We start from the raw sequence: 19011 nt of genomic DNA on the forward strand, positions 1-19011 counted from the left end.
GAAGCCAGCCGCACCAATGTGTCGGAGGAAACACCGTACACCTAGCGACCTGGTCAGCGTACACTGCGCCCGGCCCGCCACAGGAGTCGCTAGTGCGCGATGAGACAAGGATATCCCTACCGGCCAAACCCTCCCTGACCCGGACGACGCTGGGCCAATTCTGCGCCTCCCCATGGGCCTCCCGGTCGCGGCTGGCTGCGACAGAGCCTGGGCTCGAACCCAGAATCTCTGGTGGCACAGCTAGCACTGCGATGCAGTGCACCACCCGGGAGGCGGGACACCATATTAAAGCAATAAGACAGGGTTATTACCATGTATGTACAACACCTGTTTCTCTGTCTGCAGTGTAAATATGACTTCTGCTGGATCTGTCTGGAAGAGTGGAAGAAACACAGCTCTTCAACTGGAGGATACTACCGCTGTACACGCTATGAAGTTATCACACAGCTAGAGGAGCAGTCCAAAGAGATGACTGGAGAGGTACACACACACACACACACACACACACACAGATACACACACATACTTTTTCTATCCTTGTTGTGACCTAAAATAGATTTCCATTAAAAATCCTATTTTCCCTAACGCCTAACCCTAATTCTAACCCTAAACCAAACCCTAAGCTTAAAATGGGGACATCTGCGGATTTCAGGTCGCCACGAGGATAGAAGAACAAGACCATACCACACACACTAGCACTGCACACACTCTGACATTTTACGTTAAGTATTTGACAGGAGTGTGTGTTTTTCAGGCGGAAAAGAAGCACAAGAGTTTTCAGGAGTTGGACCGCTTCATGCACTACTACAGCCGCTATAAGAACCACGAACACAGCTATAAGGTAACACACACACAGCATGATATTGTATTTATGATATCTACCAATGTTGTTTTCTAAAATGTGATGTCTCCCTATCCCTCTCGCTCTCTCTCTTTCTCTACCCCCTGTATCTTCTCTCTTTCTCTCTCTCTAGTTAGAACAGAGACTATTGAAAACAGCCAAAGAGAAGATGGAACAGCTGAGTAGAGCCTTCATTGGATGTGAGTCTCTGACCTACCTGACTCTACTTTCTACCTCAGAGGCTGTCCCTGCCTCTCCTCTTGTATAACGATGGAGGGAGAGGACGGTGTGTCCTGCGTATGGTGTGTGTGTGTGTGTGTGTGTGTGTGTGTGTGTTGTGGTGTGTGTGTGTGTGTGGTGTGTGTGTGTGTGTGTGTGTGGTGTTGTGTGTGTGTGTGTGTGTGGTGTGGTTGTGTGTATTTGTGTGTTTCTAACAGCAGTGTGTGTGTGTGTGTGTGTGTGTGGTGTGTGTGTGTGTGTGTTGTGTGTGTGTGTGTGTGTTGTGTGTGTGTGTGTGTGTGTGTGTGTGTGTGTGTGTGTGTGTGTGTGTTGTGTGTGTGTGGTGTTTTCTAACAGCAGTGTGTGTGTATTTGTGTGTGTGTGTTGTGTATTTGTGTGTTTCTAACAGGCAGTGTGTTCTCTCCTCTAGTGAGGGCTCCCCCCAGACACCAGGTTTATAGAGGACGGTGTTGTGAGTTGTTGAAGACACGTCGTGTGTTGAAGTGTTCCTACCCCTACGGATTCTTCCTCCAGCCTCACAGCACACAGAAGGAGATATTTGAACTCATGCAGGTGTGTGGTGGTGTGTGTGTGTGTGTGTGTGTGTGTGTGTGTGTGTGTGTGTGTGTGTGTGTGTGTTGTGTGTGTGTGTGGTGTGTGGTGTGTGTGTGTGTGTGTGTGGTGTGTGTGTGTGAGAGAGAGATGAAATTCCTCACCCTCCACTCTCTCCTATTTCTCTAGCCCTTCTACTCATTCCTCTGTTCCCCAGACTGATCTGGAGATGGCGGTGGAGGACTTGGCTCAGAAGGTGAACCGTCCCTACCTGCGTACGCCGTGTCATAAGATCGTCAGCGCTGCCTGTCTGGTACAGCAGAAGAGAGAGGAGTTCCTGGCCTCGGTGGCTAGAGGGGTGGCCCCTAACGACTCACCTGAAGTACCTAGGAGGAGGTGAGGGAGGGGGAAAGTGAGGAAGGGAGGGAGACCGACAGAGAGAGAGAGAGATCTTTTTCCCAACAGGCAGTAGACAGAACAGGGTTGGCTATTACTTCAAATGTTTATAAATCCTTTCTTTACAAAGCTCTACATTGAATGTGTTTCAGTTTCCCTGCTGGATCATGGGACTGGGAGTACCTGGGATTCACCTCTCCTGAGGTAACTACACATAACACCATTGTCAAGCTTTTATACCGTTCCTCTATAAGAATTTGAGCAACAGGTCCATATTTGTAGCCACATCCTCCATCTTAGAACAAACATCCATTTTACCACGCGGCAGGTAGCCTAGTGGTTAGAGTGTTGGACTAGTAACCGGAAGGTTGCAAGGTCGAATCCCTGAGCTGAAAAGGTACAAATCTGTCGTTCTGCCCCTGAACAAGGCAGTTAACCCACTGTTCCTAGGCCGTCATTGAAAGTAAGAATTTGTTCTTAGCTGACTTGCCTAGTTAAAATAAATACCTGACCTGTATAATGTACTACCTGTAGGAGTATGCAGATTTCCAGTACCGGCGGAGACACCGGCCGCGTCGTAGAGGAGACATGCCAAGTTTACACAGTCTGAGGAGCAACAGCAGTACTCCTGAACCCAACCAGAACCCTGAGAATACAGGTACACACACACACACACACAGTAATTTATCAGTAGGGCCTGTGTTTCTTTGACGTTTCGTTGTGTTGTTATTGTTACGTGTGACAGAGGTCCTCCAGGAGAGAGTTGAGGGGCGGAGACAGCCTCTGAGGTCACTGGATGAAGATGACCCCAACATTCTACTGGCCATCCAACTGTCACTACAGGACTCACGGAGGGAGAGAGGGATGGGAGGAGGACTGGAGAGAGGCTCTGGTGTGATTGAGGGCCCAGGGCTTGGGTCTGGACAGGGTCTGGATATAGGGCCAGTAATGGGTCCAGGGGTGGGGGGCCTCAGTGAGACTCAGGACCCCTCTAGAGTGGGTGGTTCTCTGGGGGCCAGTGGCTCCTCTAACCTCCCTAGACCAGACCCTAACCAGTCATTAAATGCTGAGCTGTTAGAGCTAGGAGAAAGTCTGATGAGACTGGGACAAATAACTACTCCATATACCCTAGACAACACTAATATCCCTACGCCATATAGCTTAGACCACACCTACGACCACTACAACCCTTCCTCCAGGTACAGTCAGAGTCAGGACCTTAGCTACACATCTTATACAACTGACCACAACTATGCTGTTCTGGAACCTGACCACAGCACACCTTATACACACGGCTACGGTCACACCTGTGATCATAACCAGGACCACACCACTATCAACATTCCCTTCACTCCAGAACACGACCATAATTGTGGTCAAAACCAAAACCGTGGCCATCCCACTATCAATGCCTTCTACAGTTCTGTTCACTGCCAACCCAGCCTCTACACTAAAACATCTCCTCCTCACACAGACCTTACAGCATCTTCTAGCCCTAAACACACAAGCCTTTACCCCTCAGACCCAGAGCCATATGCTATGTTCAGCCTTCCCCATAACCCTGAACCAGTCCAAACCATCTCTTGCACCCAGGACACACATCCTGACCAGAACCACCACCATTGCTGCCACTCCAGCCACTACACCCCTAACCCAGACCATTACACCCCTAACCCAGACCCTTACACCCCTAACCCAGACCATTACACCCCTAACCCAGAACCTTACACCCCTAACCCAGACCCTTACACCCCTAACCCAGACCCTTACACCCCTAACCCGGACCCTTACACCCCTAACCCAGACCCTTACAAACCTAACCCAGACCATTACAACCCTAACCCAGACCCTTACGCCCCTAACCTGGACCCTTACACCCCTAACCCAGACCCTTACACCCCTAACCCAGACCATTACACCCCTAACCTGGACCCTTACACCCCTAACCCAGACTACACCTCGAATCCTGACCCATACCGCACTTCCTCAGACCCCCACGGCCTAGACCCTAATCACCCTATCTCAGACCCCCATGGCCTAGACCCCAATCACCCTACCTCAGACCCCCACGGCCTCCTGCTCCCCTCCCCAGACCCAGAACTCCTCCTCTCCCCAGTGGTCCCTCCAGGAGGTCCCTTCACCCCCAGTGACCCGGGCTGCCTGGAGCGCCTGGACCCCTCAGCTGAAGCCCTGCTCCTGGACAACATCATGGCCTGGATCCAACACACACACCCCCAGGACAGCCCCCAGAACATCGACCTCATCCCCTCAGCTAGCTCCGAGACTGGCTCACCCCCGGAGAAATACTCACCTCCGGACACAGAGACAGACTCACCCACTGTTTCACCCCAAGACGGTGGGGACCCAAAGAGTGATTCCCCTCCTGACGCCCAGGCCAGTTTCAGCGGGGAGGCCCTAGCCGAGCTACGGCAGGCCCAGGAGGGAGAGGCGGGTAGGGGACAGGCTGGCTCCCCCGGCCCTGTAGACAGCCTGGAGGTTAAAAGACCCAGCACTCTGGATCTGGAGTTTTGTGAGGGTGAGGAGTGTGTGGAGTGTGTAGTCACAGGGTTTGTGTCGGACCTGTCGCAGGACGCAATGGACACACACATACACTCACACACACATTGTGGAGATAACAACCTCACTCCTACCAAGACAGACTCAAGCCCCACCCCCTGGGTAGTGGAGGACCAATCACACGCGGAGTGGGAAGAGCAAGTTCACCTGGTGTGACAACAGACAGACAGATGACAGAGAGCAGGAGGAAGAGAGGAGGAGAGTGGGAGCGAGATAATGATAAGCAGCAGTGACAGAGATGAGGGAGAGAAAAGCTGAGAGAAAAGAGAGGAAGAGAGAGGGATTAATAGCATTATCAGAGAAAGAGCTTAGGAAAGATTTTGGGATGAAAAGCACTTAGAGGAAAGAACAGGAGAAAAGTCTGACGTTAAACATGGGGTGTCCACTTGATTTAGCTTGCTGGGCACCGAAAGCTAAATAGTTATTTTGACCCAGGTCTGGTCAGGTCATGTGACCCAGGTCTGATCAGGTCATGTGACCCAGGTCTGATCAGGTCATGTGACCCAGGTCTGATCAGGTCATGCAGTGACCAGAGTTGATCAGAGCAGATGAGATGTGTTTAAATACAATCAAATATGAGTAACTTTAGTGATTTTATCGTCCATATCCATTCCACTACTGATGGACTGACTGTATGTGGTCGCCTCAGCCTAAGACCAGGGCGAGTTGTTTTACTGTTTAGTCAACCTTTATTTATCCAGATCAAATTCCATGACAGAGAGAGAGCGAGGGAGAGAGAGAGGGACCGTGACATGGCTATTCTTTTGAAACAGTCCACGGCTGAGTTGATCAGTGTGCCTCATTTTTATTGAGAATCCCCTTTTTTCATATGGAACCTCAAGCAACGTGCAAGAATAGTATGACTATTATTACTACTATAGGGTTCTTTTGTTTTTCACATGGTTTCCTTTCCTCTTGAGTGAGATAAGATGTGTTTTTGGAAGCAGCTGTGGTCTGTTGCCATATGTATCAAGCGTCTCAGAGTAGTGGTGCTGATCTAGGACCAGGTCCTCCCTGTCTATTTAATCTTATTCATTATGATCTAAAAGGCTCAATTGATCCTAGATCAGCACTCCTACTGTCCCAGGTCTTTGGCTAGGTATAGGACAGGAGGCTGTTATTTTTCTTGTGTTGGTGTTATAGAGATGGTTAGCACTGGTAGGATGATTATAATATGGTCAACTTTATAGAGATGAATCTGCAGTCTACAAGAGTTTATAATATAATTTCTAAAATCATATTTATCTTATTTAATTGTAATAAGCTGCTTAATAAAGTAGTCATTGGATATAGAATAACATTTAGAAACACAACCATGGTTTAACTTAACTGTTGGGTGTAGTGTGCAACCATCTGGAGTAGTGCACTAGTTTATAGTAGGGTGCGATGTGACGTGCGCTGATCATACAAAACATGAAATGGAACACTGAAGTCTGGATTTGGAGTGTATTTTTTTGTACAACACCACTGTTTTAAGTTAAGATAATTGTTTATTTAGTCAAATTTTATTCACACTAAGGTTTTTATTCGATTTTTTTTTTTGTATTTTTTTTTTGTATTTTCTTGGTACTTAATTGAGAGTTTCAAGGCCAGTGGCTGTGTCATAGTTTGTAACCCAGGCATCTGATTTTTATATTACTGTACCCTGGCAACCATAAACCTTGTTGTTATTTGCACTTTCATAGGTGATACTTGATACATTCCCAGTCCATATGAAAGACAGTGACGTTCGATGTGTGGCCAAGGAGTGAAAGTATTAGTAAAACGTTTACTCTCAATAAAAAAAAGATTTAAAAAAACACATTTCTTTCAATTTACTTTTCTTTCAATGATATTGACTACATATTTTGTCACTATAGAATTCTTGCATCATGATACAGTAAAAAGGCTTTCAACAAGGGAGTTGGACAACCTCATTAAACAACATTATCGATAAAGGAAGGTGCACTAACACAATTGCTCATTAACAATGGAATGCTAGCACTTCTGTCAAAGGGTCTCACCATACATCGACTGAATCTTTCCTGTCACGCATTTCTGTGATTTTCTATCAATCTCTAGATGTTCCAAAGATTTGTATAACTTGTTTTATCTGTGGTTGTTTGAGGAATGAATCGAGGAATCCGGGAGAAAGAGATTGCGCTTGTTTGAAATGGAAAAGTGTTGCGGTAGCTTTTTATAAAGAAGAACATCAAGACGAAGCAGCTGCTTTACAAGTGAGATGCACTGTTGAGCGTTACATCCCGAGGTGTTCGTGCTGATTGTACGGAGATTGTGACAGCCGGTTAAATGGCGTCCCTTGAGAAGGCAAGAACAAGATGTATGTCAGGAGAAGTGTAGTATTATCATAAGGAGATGTATACTTGGAATAAGGAGGAAGAATGGAGGGAAAAAGAGAGGCAGGGGAGGACTAAGAGAGAGGGGGCAAGAGGGTGAGTTTGAGTTGGTTAAAAATGGCTGGAAAAGGGTAGATGGTTTGATAAAGAAGAATGGTAGAAAGTGTAAGCAGAGTAAGTTGAAGACAGGAGGAGAAATTGAAGTGAATGAGGGCGACGTATCGGAGGTGGTAGGTGAAGTTCTCGAAGCCAGGGGCTTGCACCGAGGGTCCGGATAAAGATGAGTCTGTGATAGTAGGAGTGGAAAAAGTGGACCCTTGCCTTTTGGCTGATCCATTTGTGGTTTCAGGGTGGGTGAAAACACAGTTGGGTGTTGTGGAATCGGTGAGGGTAACCAGAAGTGGTTTTGTGATAATTGTTTGTGTTTCTGCTGGTCAGAGACAGCAGGCGCTCCGTGTTAAACGAATGGGGGCAAGAGATGTGAATTGTTTTGCTCTCAAGATAAGGGCGCCATTGAAAGGAGTGATTACTGGGGTAGTGGTAAATGAGAAAGTTGACCAACTGAAGGGAAATAAGTGCACTCAGGCTATCCAGAAGGCCAAGCAAGGTTAGTTACTTTAAAGAGCTGTTCTCTCTCTGGGTTTACCCCAAGGAGTTCTGGAAAACGGTTAAAGACCTGGAGAATAAACCCACTCACAGCTGCCCATGTCCCTTAATGTTAATGATGTGGTTTTTACTGACAAGGAGCACATGGCTGAGCTCTTTAATCACCACTTCATTAGGTCAGGATACCTATTTGACTCAGCCATGCCTCCTTGCCCCGATGCTCCTCCCTCTTTTTCCTCTGCCCCGCTACATAGTTTCTCCCTGCAGGCGGTCACTGAGTTCAAGGTGCTAAAGGAGCTCCTTAAACTTGACCTCAAATAACCTTCTGGGTCAGATGGTTTAGACTCTTCTTTAAGGTTGCAGCCCCTATCATCACCAAGCCTATCTCTGACCTTTTTAACATGTCTCTCCTCTCTGGGGAGGTTCTCATTACTTGAAAGGCAGCCATGGTGCATACTTTATTTAAAGGGGGAGATCAAGCTGATCCTAACTGTTATAGGCCAATTTCTATTTTGCCCTGTTTATCAAAAGTGTTGGAAAAACTTGTCAATAATTAACTGACTGGCTTTCTTGACGTCTATAGTATTCTCTCTGGTATGCAGTCTGGTTCCCGCTCAGGTTATGGATGTGTCACTGCAACCTTAAAGGTTCTCAATGATGTCACCATTGCCCTTGATTCTAAACAATGTTGTGCTGCTATTTCTATTGACTTGGACAAAGCTTTTGATACGGTAGACCATTCCATTCTTGTGGGCCGGCTAAGGAGTATTGGTGTCTCTGAGAGGTCTTTGGCCTGGTTTGCTAACTACCTCTCTCAAAGAGTGCAGTGTATAAAGTCAGAACATCTGCTGTTTCAGACACTACCTGTCACCAAGGGAGTACCCCAAGGCTCGATCCTAGGCCTCACGCTCTTCTCAATTTACATCAACAACATAGCTCAGGCAGTAGGAAGCTCTCTCATCCACTTATATGCAGATGATATGCAGATGATACAGTCTTACACTCAGCTGGCCCCTCCTGGGATTTTGTGTTAAACGCTACAACAAAGCTTTCTTACTGTCCAACAAGCTTCCTCTGCCCTTAATCTTGTTCTGAACACCTCCAAAACAAAGGTCATGTGGTTTGGTAAAAAGAATGTACCTCTCCCCACAGGTGTGATTACTGCCTCTCGGGGTTTAGAGCTTGAGGTAGTCACCTCATACCAGTACTTGGGAGTATGGCTAGACGGTACACTGTCCTTCTCTCAGCACATATCAAAGCTGCAGGCTAAAGTTAAATCTAGACTTGGTTTCCTCTATTGTAATCGCTCCTCTTTCACCCCAGCTGCCAAACTAACCCTGATTCAGATGACCATCCTACCCATGCTAGATTATGGAGACTTAATTTATAGATAAGCAGGTAAGGGTGCTCTCGAGTGGCTAGATGTTCTTTACCATTTGGCCATCAGATTTGCCAACGGTGCTCCTTATAGGACACATCACAGCACTCTATACTCCTCTGTAAACTGGTCATCTCTGTATACCCGTCGCAAAACCCACTGGTTGATACTTATTTATAAAACCCTCTTAGGCCTCACTCCCCCTAGCTGAGATATCTACTGCAGCCCTCATCCTCCACATTCAACATCTGCTCTGGCAGTCACATTCTGTTAAAGGTCCCCAAAGCACACACATCCCTGGGTCGCTCCTCTTTTCAGTTCGCTGCAGCTAGCGACTGGAACGAGCTGCAAAAAACACTCTAACTGGACAGTTTTATCTATTCAGTCAAAGACTCAATCATGGACACTTACTGACAGTTGTGGCTGCTTTGCGTGATGTATTGTTGTCTTTACCTTCTTGCCCTTTGTGTTGTTGTCTGTGCCCAATAATGTTTGTACCATGGTTTTTGCTGCTACCATGTTGTGCTGCTGCCATGTTGTGTTGCTACCATGTTGTGCTGTCATATGTTGCTGCCATGCTATTTTGTTGACTTAGGTCTCTCTTTATGTATTGTTGTGGTGTCTCTCTTGTCGTAATGTGCGTTTTGTCCTATATTTTAATTTTTAATCCCAGCCCCTATCCCCACAGAAGGCATTTTGCCTTTTGGTAGGCCATCGTTGTAAATAATAATTTGTTCTTAACTGACTAGCCTAGTTAAATAAAGGTCAATATATATATATATATATATATATCTATATATATATATATATACACAACAGTGGGAGATTCCCAGTGTTTGTGCTGCTCGTTGTTTGGTGCGATGCAGACAGGGTGAAAGTGGTGAAACAGAATAGTCATTGTCTGTTCTTTTGAGTTTTGATGTTGAGTCTTGCCCGAAAAAGTGATGTTAGGATATATAAGTTATCCTGTATCAACTTTTGTGCCAAATACATTATGTTGTTACAGGTGTCAAGCTTATGGGCATGTGGCATTAGTGTGTAGGAGGGAGGTTCCTAGGTGTGCACAAGGGCATGAGACAAAGGAATGTGTAGTATTGGGGAAAGTAGTGGTATGTGTTAATTGTAGGGGTGCCCATGGGGCTGGGAATCAGAAATGTCCCATGTGAGAGATACAGGTTGAGGTTTCCAGGGTTAGAGTAGAGCAGAAGTTGTCATATGCTGAGGCAGTGAAGAAAGTAGAGGAATTTAAGGGGGGGTTATAGCAATGGTTATCAACTGTACTGCACTGGTGGAATGTAAGTCACGGAAAATAGAGGTTGTGGTGGAAGCTGCAGAGAGGTATTTGGTTGTGCAAGAATTGATGTCAGAATAGTTACAGGGTGTGTTAAGTGGTGGTGTCCCATCCTTTCAGGCTGTTGGCCTAAAGTAGGACTAAATAGATTTAAATAGTGGATTATGGTATTTAGTTATTATTATTTATTCTTTGTGAGTTTAGTGTTCGATGGTAGGGTATTTATTTTATTTAGTTTTCAAGCAACGTATGAGGGAGTTATACTCTAGTCTAGTACGTGGCGGTAATGCAACATTTATTGGATGCCAACCGCCGTTAAACCTCATCAAAGAAGAAGCTGTTTTCTTTCTGCATTTCCTGGTTCTGTAGCGTTTTTATGACGCCGGTGTTGCTGCGACGAAACGTATTTTATACACAGCGGCCTGTGCGCTCAGTTATACGCTGTAATTTTTTGTCTTTGGTGGAGATTTTGTCTCTACAATCCATCACCAACATGAAACTCGTACGGTAAGAATATTCAACAAAATCATCTTTAGTCTTATGCTTAGATGAAAGGTGAAAAGTACTGGTTTTGTGTCGCTGGATGGATTTAGATTTGGAGTGCGAGCTGTTCGCCAAATTCTGAGGCGGGAAGCAGCTAACTGAAATGAACGAATGAATGAATGAATGAGCGACGTGCAGAAGCGACTAGATATCTAAGTTATTCTTTCCTTTCTATAACGTTAATGAATGGACCTCTAGCCGCGGAATACACGATACACATCGATTATTTACGTATCTGCCGCTGAGAACTAACTAGTTACTTTGTATGCACCACTGTTATTTGCTAGCCACCGATATGCTAACTTGCTTTTAGTTAATAAACCACTGCAGTGTGCAGGCAGGGCCCTGACAGATTACCCACAACAACCAAAGGTTCAAAAACAATGTGTTCTTGTATGAGTTCAGCTTCCATGACAATTCATCCGGTTTGTGATTGTCATTTTAGTTTGCTTTGGACATTGTAGTCAGCAAACTAGGTAGTTCTTACTAGTTACCGCCCCATTGTCTAAGGAAGTTGTCTGTCGATATTGTTTATAGGGCCTTGAAGACTAGCAAGCTAGTATGTATTCACAGACTTGATAAACTGCACTAATTATAACATTGCCTCTAATACCCATGACTTTTCTCCTCCTGTAGCTTTTTGATGAAACTCAGCCACGAGACTGTGACCATTGAGCTGAAGAATGGAACCCAGGTCCATGGAACTATCACAGGTAGACCCTGCCCCCTCTGTCTGGCTCAGTAGGATTATTGCGATGCCTCCAAATATAAACAAACTCTAGTATAGGGTGTTGTAGCAGGTACAGTCTAAACCTGGGACCTTCAACCTTTTCTAGCATGTTACGAGCTACTCTATTTTTTCCCTAGCCATTAAATTGGCACATTCTTCTCTTCCCCAGGTCCTTTTTTAAGCATGTTTTTGAATTTAACTAGGCAAGTCGGTGAAGAACAAATTCTTAATTACAATGATTGCCTACCCGGATGACGCTGGGCTAATTGTGAGCCGTCCTATGGGACTCCCGATCATGGCCAGTTGTGATACAGCCTGGGATTGAACCTGTGTTTGTAGTGATGCCTCTAGCGATGCGATGCCCAGTGTGATCCCCAGTGTGAAAGAGAAAGTAGTACACTGTTTTCTGCCAATATACCTGGTAAAATGATGGTTACTAAACAACTCTAAGGGGGCCCTATAAAATCTGGTTCCCCCCCAAAAATTATGTTTTCTGTTTGATTTTTCCTGGTTTTAATTTGTTTTTCACTCATAATTACAATTGTTTGTAGAGAAACAATTCAATTGGATGTTCTGAGTTGTGTCAATACTTAAATCACATGAGAAGACCTTTATTTATTTTTGGTCTGGAAGAAAACGAAGACATTTAGATTTTGTGTAATTCCCCTTTAATTGCGCATCTGGCCCTTCTTTTTTTAGCAAGTGAGGAATGTGCCATCTAGTGATGTTTCTGCTGCTGCTCATTTCATGGCAAAGTTTGCAAATAATAAATACAAATGATATACTTACTCATGATATACTTCTGCCAGGTAAGCCTAATTTGCAGTTAACATTTAATTGAGAAGGTTTTGGGGAAAATATTTCTGTCAACCCACAAGACTGGTATCACACCACACAGATGGGCAATATTGCTGGAAATTAATTGGCAGATATTGTTAGGTTTGGTTTTTTAAGCCAATAGTGGCTAACCAGGGGTGGGATAATGTCAATGTTGCATTGATTATTAACAATGGTCATTAACTGTGTGTCCCAGGTGTGGATGTGAGTATGAACACTCACCTGAAGGCGGTAAAGATGACTCTGAAGAACCGTGAGCCCACCCAGCTGGAGAGCCTCAGTATCCGTGGGAACAACATCAGATACTTCATCCTGCCGGACAGCCTGCCGCTGGACACTCTGCTGGTCGACATAGAACCCAAGGTCAAGAGCAAGAAGAGAGAGGCTGGTGAGTACACAGGGATGGGGGGGTGAGATCAATTTGATGGACATAGAGAGATGGTGGGGAGGGAGCTGGACATAGAACCCAAGGTCAAGTCCAAGAATAGAGTAGCTGGTGTGTACACTAGGAAAATAGGAGAGGGTGGTGGCTTGTCGCCATATCAGTAGGATATCAGAGGTTCTTCTCCAATCCTCTCCTCTTCCCTTTGATGTTTTGAGGAGGCAATGGGAGAGGGCGCCAGCAATACTTTTGAGATTCAACCTAAGTCTGCCTAGATCAGTGTTCACTCCTGATCCTGGAGAACAACAGGGTGTGTAGGCTTTTGTGCCAGCCCAGAAACAACACAGTAGTTGTTTTGCCCAAGTTGGCTTGCCAAAGCCTTTTTGATGAATTCAGTGAGGTGTTCTATTGCTTGGCTGGAACAGCTGTTCAGGACCATGAGCAAAGACCAGCAGTCTGTTGAACTACTCGTTTTGTAAAGTTGTGACTAGGTTGAGAGTAATTGTGTACTAGAATGTGGGGTGACGTAATGTGGCCGACCTTCCTTCTGGAGTGCTACTGGGTATTTGGGTGTTTTGAGCCTGCCACAGCAGCCATATTGAAAGTTGGAGGTTGTGAACTGTTTCGTAGCCACACTGGTTAGAGGTTTCATAAATCCACAGTAGTTCTGTCTGAGTTAAGGTTGGGTGAGTTGCATAGCATTTATAATGCCTAGCTTCTGATGACTGAGGTCTCGCTTTTCAAGATTTGCTTCATCAGACCCAAATTAAAACTAGCAAATCAGCCTAATTAATATTAGGCAAACACTCTTCTGTAAGAAACGACTCCCAACAATGAGCTTGACAAACAAGACCTAAGGACAAGAATGGGAGAGTCAAAGTATTTGTGGTGCATAACTAATCTCTAATCATCTCCTCTCCCTTAATCTCTCTCCAGTGGCTGGACGTGGCAGAGGCAGAGGAAGAGGGCGTGGCAGGGGGAGGGGCCGAGGCAGGGGAGGGCCCAGGAGATGATCGCCATTACTACGCGGCTGTCAGTCATGTCCTATTGTTTGTACAGCAACGTTTTTGTTTTGTCATTTTTCTGAGGAAACTTTTGTGAATCCCGAGCCCGACTTGTTTGTTATTTTGTATATTAAAGATATTCCACATGAACAGAAGTGTTTTGAGTAGTTTATTATCATACTTGTCTTGGTTGATGGGCAATTGTGCATGTTGTGTAGTTGGTCCAGTTGTTAGCAGTGATGGGTTGTTTGCAAACTAACGGCTCTCTTTTTGAACGGATGTCTTTGTTGAACATATGAAAGAACCGTTCATTTGACTCCCTGATTTGCATACTGTTACGACTGCATTTTGATCTCCAGATAACGATTATCCGTAGATAAGTACTAACATTCTCTGAAGATGGTAATTCCTCACTGCAGGAACAGTCGATGGTGAGGAGAGAGCCTTATTCTGGTCCACATTCATTTTTGCAGTGGGATATATATATTTTTTAATACACCATCTAATTAAGGTTAGTGTTTGAACGCCTATCACGATCTGCCAGACAACTTTAGGCTTTACATGAGATATTAGATATATTTTTTTGGTGGATTTTGGCACTACTAAATGAAGAGCTGGTTCAGAGCCAAATTAACAGTTATTTTTGCTGACTGGAGCCACATGATCCAGCTCACTGAACTCTGAATGCTCATTGCTAGGTAACTAGCTAACTGAACAAATCAAATTGTATTAGTCACATACGCCAAATACAATGGGTGTAGACCTTACAGTGAAATGCTTACTTAAGCCCTTAACCAACAATGCAGTTTTAAGAAAATACCTTTCAAAATAAAAAGTAAGAAATGACAATAGCGGGGCTATATATGGAGTACCGGTGTTGAGGTAATAGGTAGAGTTATTAAAGTGACTATGCACAGATAACATTGTAGGGGGGTAATGCAAATAGTCGGTAGTCATTTGATTAGATGTTCAGGAGTCTTATGGCTTGGGGGTAGAAGCTGTTTAGAAGCCTCTTGGACCTAGACTTGGTGCTCCGGTACCGCTTGCCGTGCGGTAGCAGAGAGAACAGTATGACTAGGATGGCTGGAGTCTGACAATTTTTAGGGCCTTCCTCTGACACTGCCTGGTATAGAGTTCCTGGATGGTAGGAGGCTTGGACCCAGTGAAATACTGGGCCGTACGCACTACACTATAGTACCTTGTGGTCGGAGGCTGAGCAGTTGCCATACCAGGTAGTGATGATGAAACCAGTCAGGATGCTCTCTGGTGCAGGTGTATAACCTTTTGAGGATCTGGGGACCCATGCCAAGTCTTTTCAGTCTCCTGAGGGGGAAACGTGTGGTCGTGCCCTCTTCACGACTGTCTTTGTGTGCTTGGATCATGTTAGCTTGTTGGTGATGTGGACGTCAAGGAACTTGACGCTCTCAACCTGCTCCACTACAGCCCCGGGCGTGCTCGGTCCTCCTTTTCCTGTAGTCCACAATCATCTCCTTTGTCTTGATCACGATGAGGTATTATGCATTTTTTGGTTTTCTGACGATTTTTTTACCCTATAAATAAATGTTTTAGCTACATTACATGTACAGTTGGTTGTTTGTTCATCATTACCAAATAACCACCAATGGTAACCCAGCAGTAGTACCACAGGTGAATAATGCCCCAGCATGGTAAAATGTCAAATCAATTAAAGAATTATGATGGACAATAATATGCATAATGAACAATGCGATTTGGAAGACAAGATGTATTAGGACTATAAAACAATTTTTTGTACCCTCAAAAACAATTTTTTTATTAAAAATGGAACTATAAAAACTGGACTCTTAAAAAAACAAAAATCAGTAGGCCTACAAAAACTTCCATGGAAACTTAAATCTGTAAACCATGTTATATAAAAATGAACCCATGTATTGACGTGAAAACTGAATTGTATTTATATGAACTAGCCTAATATGATTGTAAAATGTGAAAATTATTTTAAACAAAAAAGCTGTAAAATGTCAAAGGATCACTTTGGGATTGAATTCAACACAGGCTGAGTTTTCGATAATCATACTACAGTGATAACATGATTATCTTTGTCACATGATGATCGACTGTATGTGGAACCGTACTGTTCGGGAAAAAATCACAGGTATATTTGGTGTAAGATAGGTGTAATATGAATGGTGTCTTGAGGCTTAGAAAGGGATGTCATATGATATGACTAGCGAAGTGATAATTAAAAAATATATGCATTTACACTGGTTTGTTCAGTTTGATGGTCTTTTTCAGCACTGCTCAAAACCAACCGATTTAGACTCAGCTATTAAGTACGCAATATTTAAGAATGTCTTGATAGCGCACATGAACGCTCAAAAATCATACACTGTGTCTTTAACGGGTTGAGCCCCTTCCAGCCAATGAGATGAGCCGGACACACTACCCGGAAACAAGCCGACTGCATGAGTAATAATGGGCTGTAGCTAATATGTAAATTATTAAGTATATCGCTATTTATTTCACTTTTATTTTAACCGGTGATCTTTTTATATAATTTAAAGGCTGACATTCTCGTATGATTGGTAACTTGGCTCATATCGCAAGGTTTTGCTTAGGAAACATGGCAGCAACAGCAGATCACTTCATGTATTTTGCTTTTGGAAGCAACTTGTTGAAGGAGAGACTTCAGCTGGCAAACCCCTCAGCTATATTTCATTGCACCGGCCGACTGAAGGTAATCAGGTCCGCAGCGCCCCCAGTAGGCAAGCTACTTTTAGTTTGGATATTTCGGACTCTTCTGGTGTAACTAGTAGGAGATAACCAACAAGCAACATGGCGTTCTTTCATGGCGTTCAATAGCCCAACCGGCCGCAAGATGACGCTATAATTCCACGCCCTAGGGTTATCGTCCCGAGTAGTTCAGTTACATGGAGTACATTAATTACCCCCAGTCTATATAAAGAATAGAATGACCTCGAATAGAAAATGAATACTATTGTCTTCACTCACACAGTGAAAAGGTGTTACAGAGTAGGCTATGTGACACATCCAAAAATGCATTGTCATAGTATTCTAACAGGGTCTCTCTTTCTCATCCCGCCCCCCACCCACCCTAAACCTCCCCAGGACTACACATTGAACTTTGGTCTGTGGGGGGAGCACATTGACAACCGTTGGCATGGAGGAGTAGCAACCATCGAGCAGAAAGAGGGGGGAGAGGTGTGGGGGGTGGTCTGGAGGATGAGCAACGACCACCTAGCCAGCCTGGACCAGTGAGTCACTCACTCACACACACACACACACACACACACCAGTGAGTCTCATCTGATGGCAACATACATTCTATGGTCTTCATCCTGTACTTCATCTCATCTCTCCATGTTGTGTGTGTGTGTAGGCAGGAGGGGGTGGACATGGGTATGTACTTCCCCTTAGAGGTGACAGTAGAGACAGACGACGGGGCGCTGCTCTGTAGAACGTACCAGATGAACCGCTTCCACGCCTGTCCCCCCTCGCCACAATACAAACAGGTAAACACACATTGGACGCACACACGCCTGTTTTCCCTCACCACAATGCAAACAGGTACACACACATACACACACAAGCCTGCCCCCCTCCCCGCAGTACAAGCAAGTGAAAGGAAATAACATGTGTGGGTGTGTGTAGGTGGTGTGTTTAGGAGCCCAGCAGAACGGTCTACCAGTGCAGTACATGAGGAGACTAGAGGAGGTTCAGACCAACAACTACAGTGGCCCTTCTATCCTGGACAAGATCTCACAGGTCATTAAGTAATTCAGATATTTTTTTCCACTAATTGGTCTTTTGATTTGGTGTTTTGACCAATCGGATCAGCTCTGAAAAGATCTGATGTGATTGGTCAAAAGACTAACTAGTGGAAAAAATATCAGAATTGGGCTGCCTGTGTAAATGTAGCCAGAATCCATCTGAAATTACAACCTATTGGGCTCTGGTCAAAAGTAGTGCACTATATAGAGTGCCATTTCGGACAAACACACAGACAGACACCATAAAGACTAATGCATGTGATGTGGCTTTGGAGAGATTTGATGACGAATGGGGCCTTTGAGAGAAATGGGAGATGTTTTAATGTATTTAATAGATGTATACTGAATGAAATCAGTTACTTCAGAAATCAATTGATTTAATGTAAATTGTTATTCTTTGTTTCTTAAGAAACGTCTCAAGGATCTCTGCTCCCTAAACTGTATCTGGTACAATTGTCTTTTCAACAAAACATAATTTTGTAGTCGTTAATGACGTTGAACATACAACTATGTATATACAGAATTATCACCATAGTGTCCCAGTACAAATTCTGGAGTTGATTTGTGCTTTAGTTTTTACTTAATTCAACAAATACAAACTTGTGCAAAATATATATATAACAAAGATGCTTGAGTAAATAAAAGGTGTGTTTTAAATCAAATGTTAACATTTCTGCTGAATTTGCTGTATGCTACCTAGATTTTACACAACCACAGAAATAAAGCAATGAACCAACAGAAGATGTGATTTCATAATTGACATAAATGTGTGTAATTGAGACTCAAAATTAGCAGCATGTTTCAGTCACAGCACTTACAATTGTCTAAATTCCCTCACTTCGCAGCAGTACAGCTGATGATCAACAAACTCATTATTACATTGTCATACAGTAATATGAAATCAATGAACGTATGCCCCCCCCCCCATCCCAAATTCCACCCTACTCACTAAACTAGTGTAAATCTGAGAGGATTAGATCACTGGAGGTGATGGTCGCGCTACCCTGCTCAGACGCTGCATGCTTCAACCAATGGTTGCGTGCCACGTCATCGACTGTGCAGTTGGGCACCAGAACTCTGCTCTTTTAGCAGTCCACCAACACTCTCAGAAGACCCATAATTGGGTCCTGGCCCGTTCTCCACACTTGAAGTCTATGGTCTCTAAATGTGCGTTTAAGTGTATACTAAGTGTATATTCAGGTTATCCCGTTTAGTCTTTTAGCAAGTGAGTGAGGCAATCCAGTAGTGATGTGGGGAAAATGTATACAGTTACATATCGTGATATTTTGGATGATATTATCAATATTTGACTCCAAGCTTTGATTTGTAAAAATAAAAGATTTACAAATAATAATAATTGCTAGTACTAGTCAGCTGTACCTGCGCCAGAACTATTTTTCATCCTATAGCTTGTTCTCCATCTTCTTTTTAAATACTGAGCCAACATGTTTTCAGCTCTTATTTCACTGAATGATCAAAACTCGTTTTCATGCTCTCTCTTGTCTCTCTGCAGCAGACATATGGTGAGCAATATGTTTGGAACATCAAA

The 19011-nt window shown here is 44.2% G+C and overlaps 3 protein-coding genes across 3 annotated transcripts in view; all 3 read left to right on the top strand.

Moving 5' to 3' along the window:
* Nucleotides 1–6386, top strand: part of ankib1a (ankyrin repeat and IBR domain containing 1a) — a 31924-nt gene extending 25538 nt beyond the window's left edge. Inside the window, 9 exon segments of the mRNA XM_070436489.1 lie at nt 344–480; nt 755–841; nt 975–1045; nt 1493–1527; nt 1530–1633; nt 1830–2008; nt 2161–2212; nt 2543–2666; nt 2754–6386. Coding sequence (XP_070292590.1) covers nt 344–480; nt 755–841; nt 975–1045; nt 1493–1527; nt 1530–1633; nt 1830–2008; nt 2161–2212; nt 2543–2666; nt 2754–4741 — 2777 coding nt within the window. The 3' untranslated portion in view covers nt 4742–6386.
* A 3886-nt stretch (nt 6387–10272) lies between these two features.
* Nucleotides 10273–13847, top strand: LOC111956225 (small nuclear ribonucleoprotein Sm D1). Its single transcript, XM_023976680.3, has 4 exons — nt 10273–10703; nt 11376–11452; nt 12503–12694; nt 13625–13847. The coding sequence occupies exons 1-4, from the start codon at nt 10573–10575 to the stop codon at nt 13699–13701; spliced, it is 477 nt and encodes a 158-aa protein (XP_023832448.1). The 5' UTR covers nt 10273–10572; the 3' UTR covers nt 13702–13847.
* Nucleotides 13848–16089: 2242 nt separating this feature from the next.
* Nucleotides 16090–18238, top strand: ggcta (gamma-glutamylcyclotransferase a). Its single transcript, XM_023976653.2, has 4 exons — nt 16090–16408; nt 16801–16946; nt 17072–17204; nt 17344–18238. The coding sequence occupies exons 1-4, from the start codon at nt 16250–16252 to the stop codon at nt 17467–17469; spliced, it is 564 nt and encodes a 187-aa protein (XP_023832421.1). The 5' UTR covers nt 16090–16249; the 3' UTR covers nt 17470–18238.
* The last annotated feature ends 773 nt before the right edge of the window (nt 18239–19011 follow it).

The sequence above is a fragment of the Salvelinus sp. IW2-2015 genome, linkage group LG31 (assembly GCF_002910315.2).
Source record: "Salvelinus sp. IW2-2015 linkage group LG31, ASM291031v2, whole genome shotgun sequence".
Taxonomy (NCBI): domain Eukaryota; kingdom Metazoa; phylum Chordata; class Actinopteri; order Salmoniformes; family Salmonidae; genus Salvelinus; species Salvelinus sp. IW2-2015.

Coding starts and splice junctions, on each gene's coding strand:
- LOC111956225 (XM_023976680.3), top strand. CDS start 10,573: ATGACGCCGGTGTTGCTGCGACGAAACGTATTTTATACACAGCGGCCT. Junction 10,704..11,375: donor ACCAACATGAAACTCGTACG/GTAAGAATATTC, acceptor CTCCTCCTGTAG/CTTTTTGATGAAACTCAGCC. Junction 12,695..13,624: donor GAGCAAGAAGAGAGAGGCTG/GTGAGTACACAG, acceptor ATCTCTCTCCAG/TGGCTGGACGTGGCAGAGGC.
- ggcta (XM_023976653.2), top strand. CDS start 16,250: ATGATTGGTAACTTGGCTCATATCGCAAGGTTTTGCTTAGGAAACATG. Junction 16,409..16,800: donor ATTGCACCGGCCGACTGAAG/GTAATCAGGTCC, acceptor AAACCTCCCCAG/GACTACACATTGAACTTTGG. Junction 17,205..17,343: donor CCTCGCCACAATACAAACAG/GTAAACACACAT, acceptor GGGTGTGTGTAG/GTGGTGTGTTTAGGAGCCCA.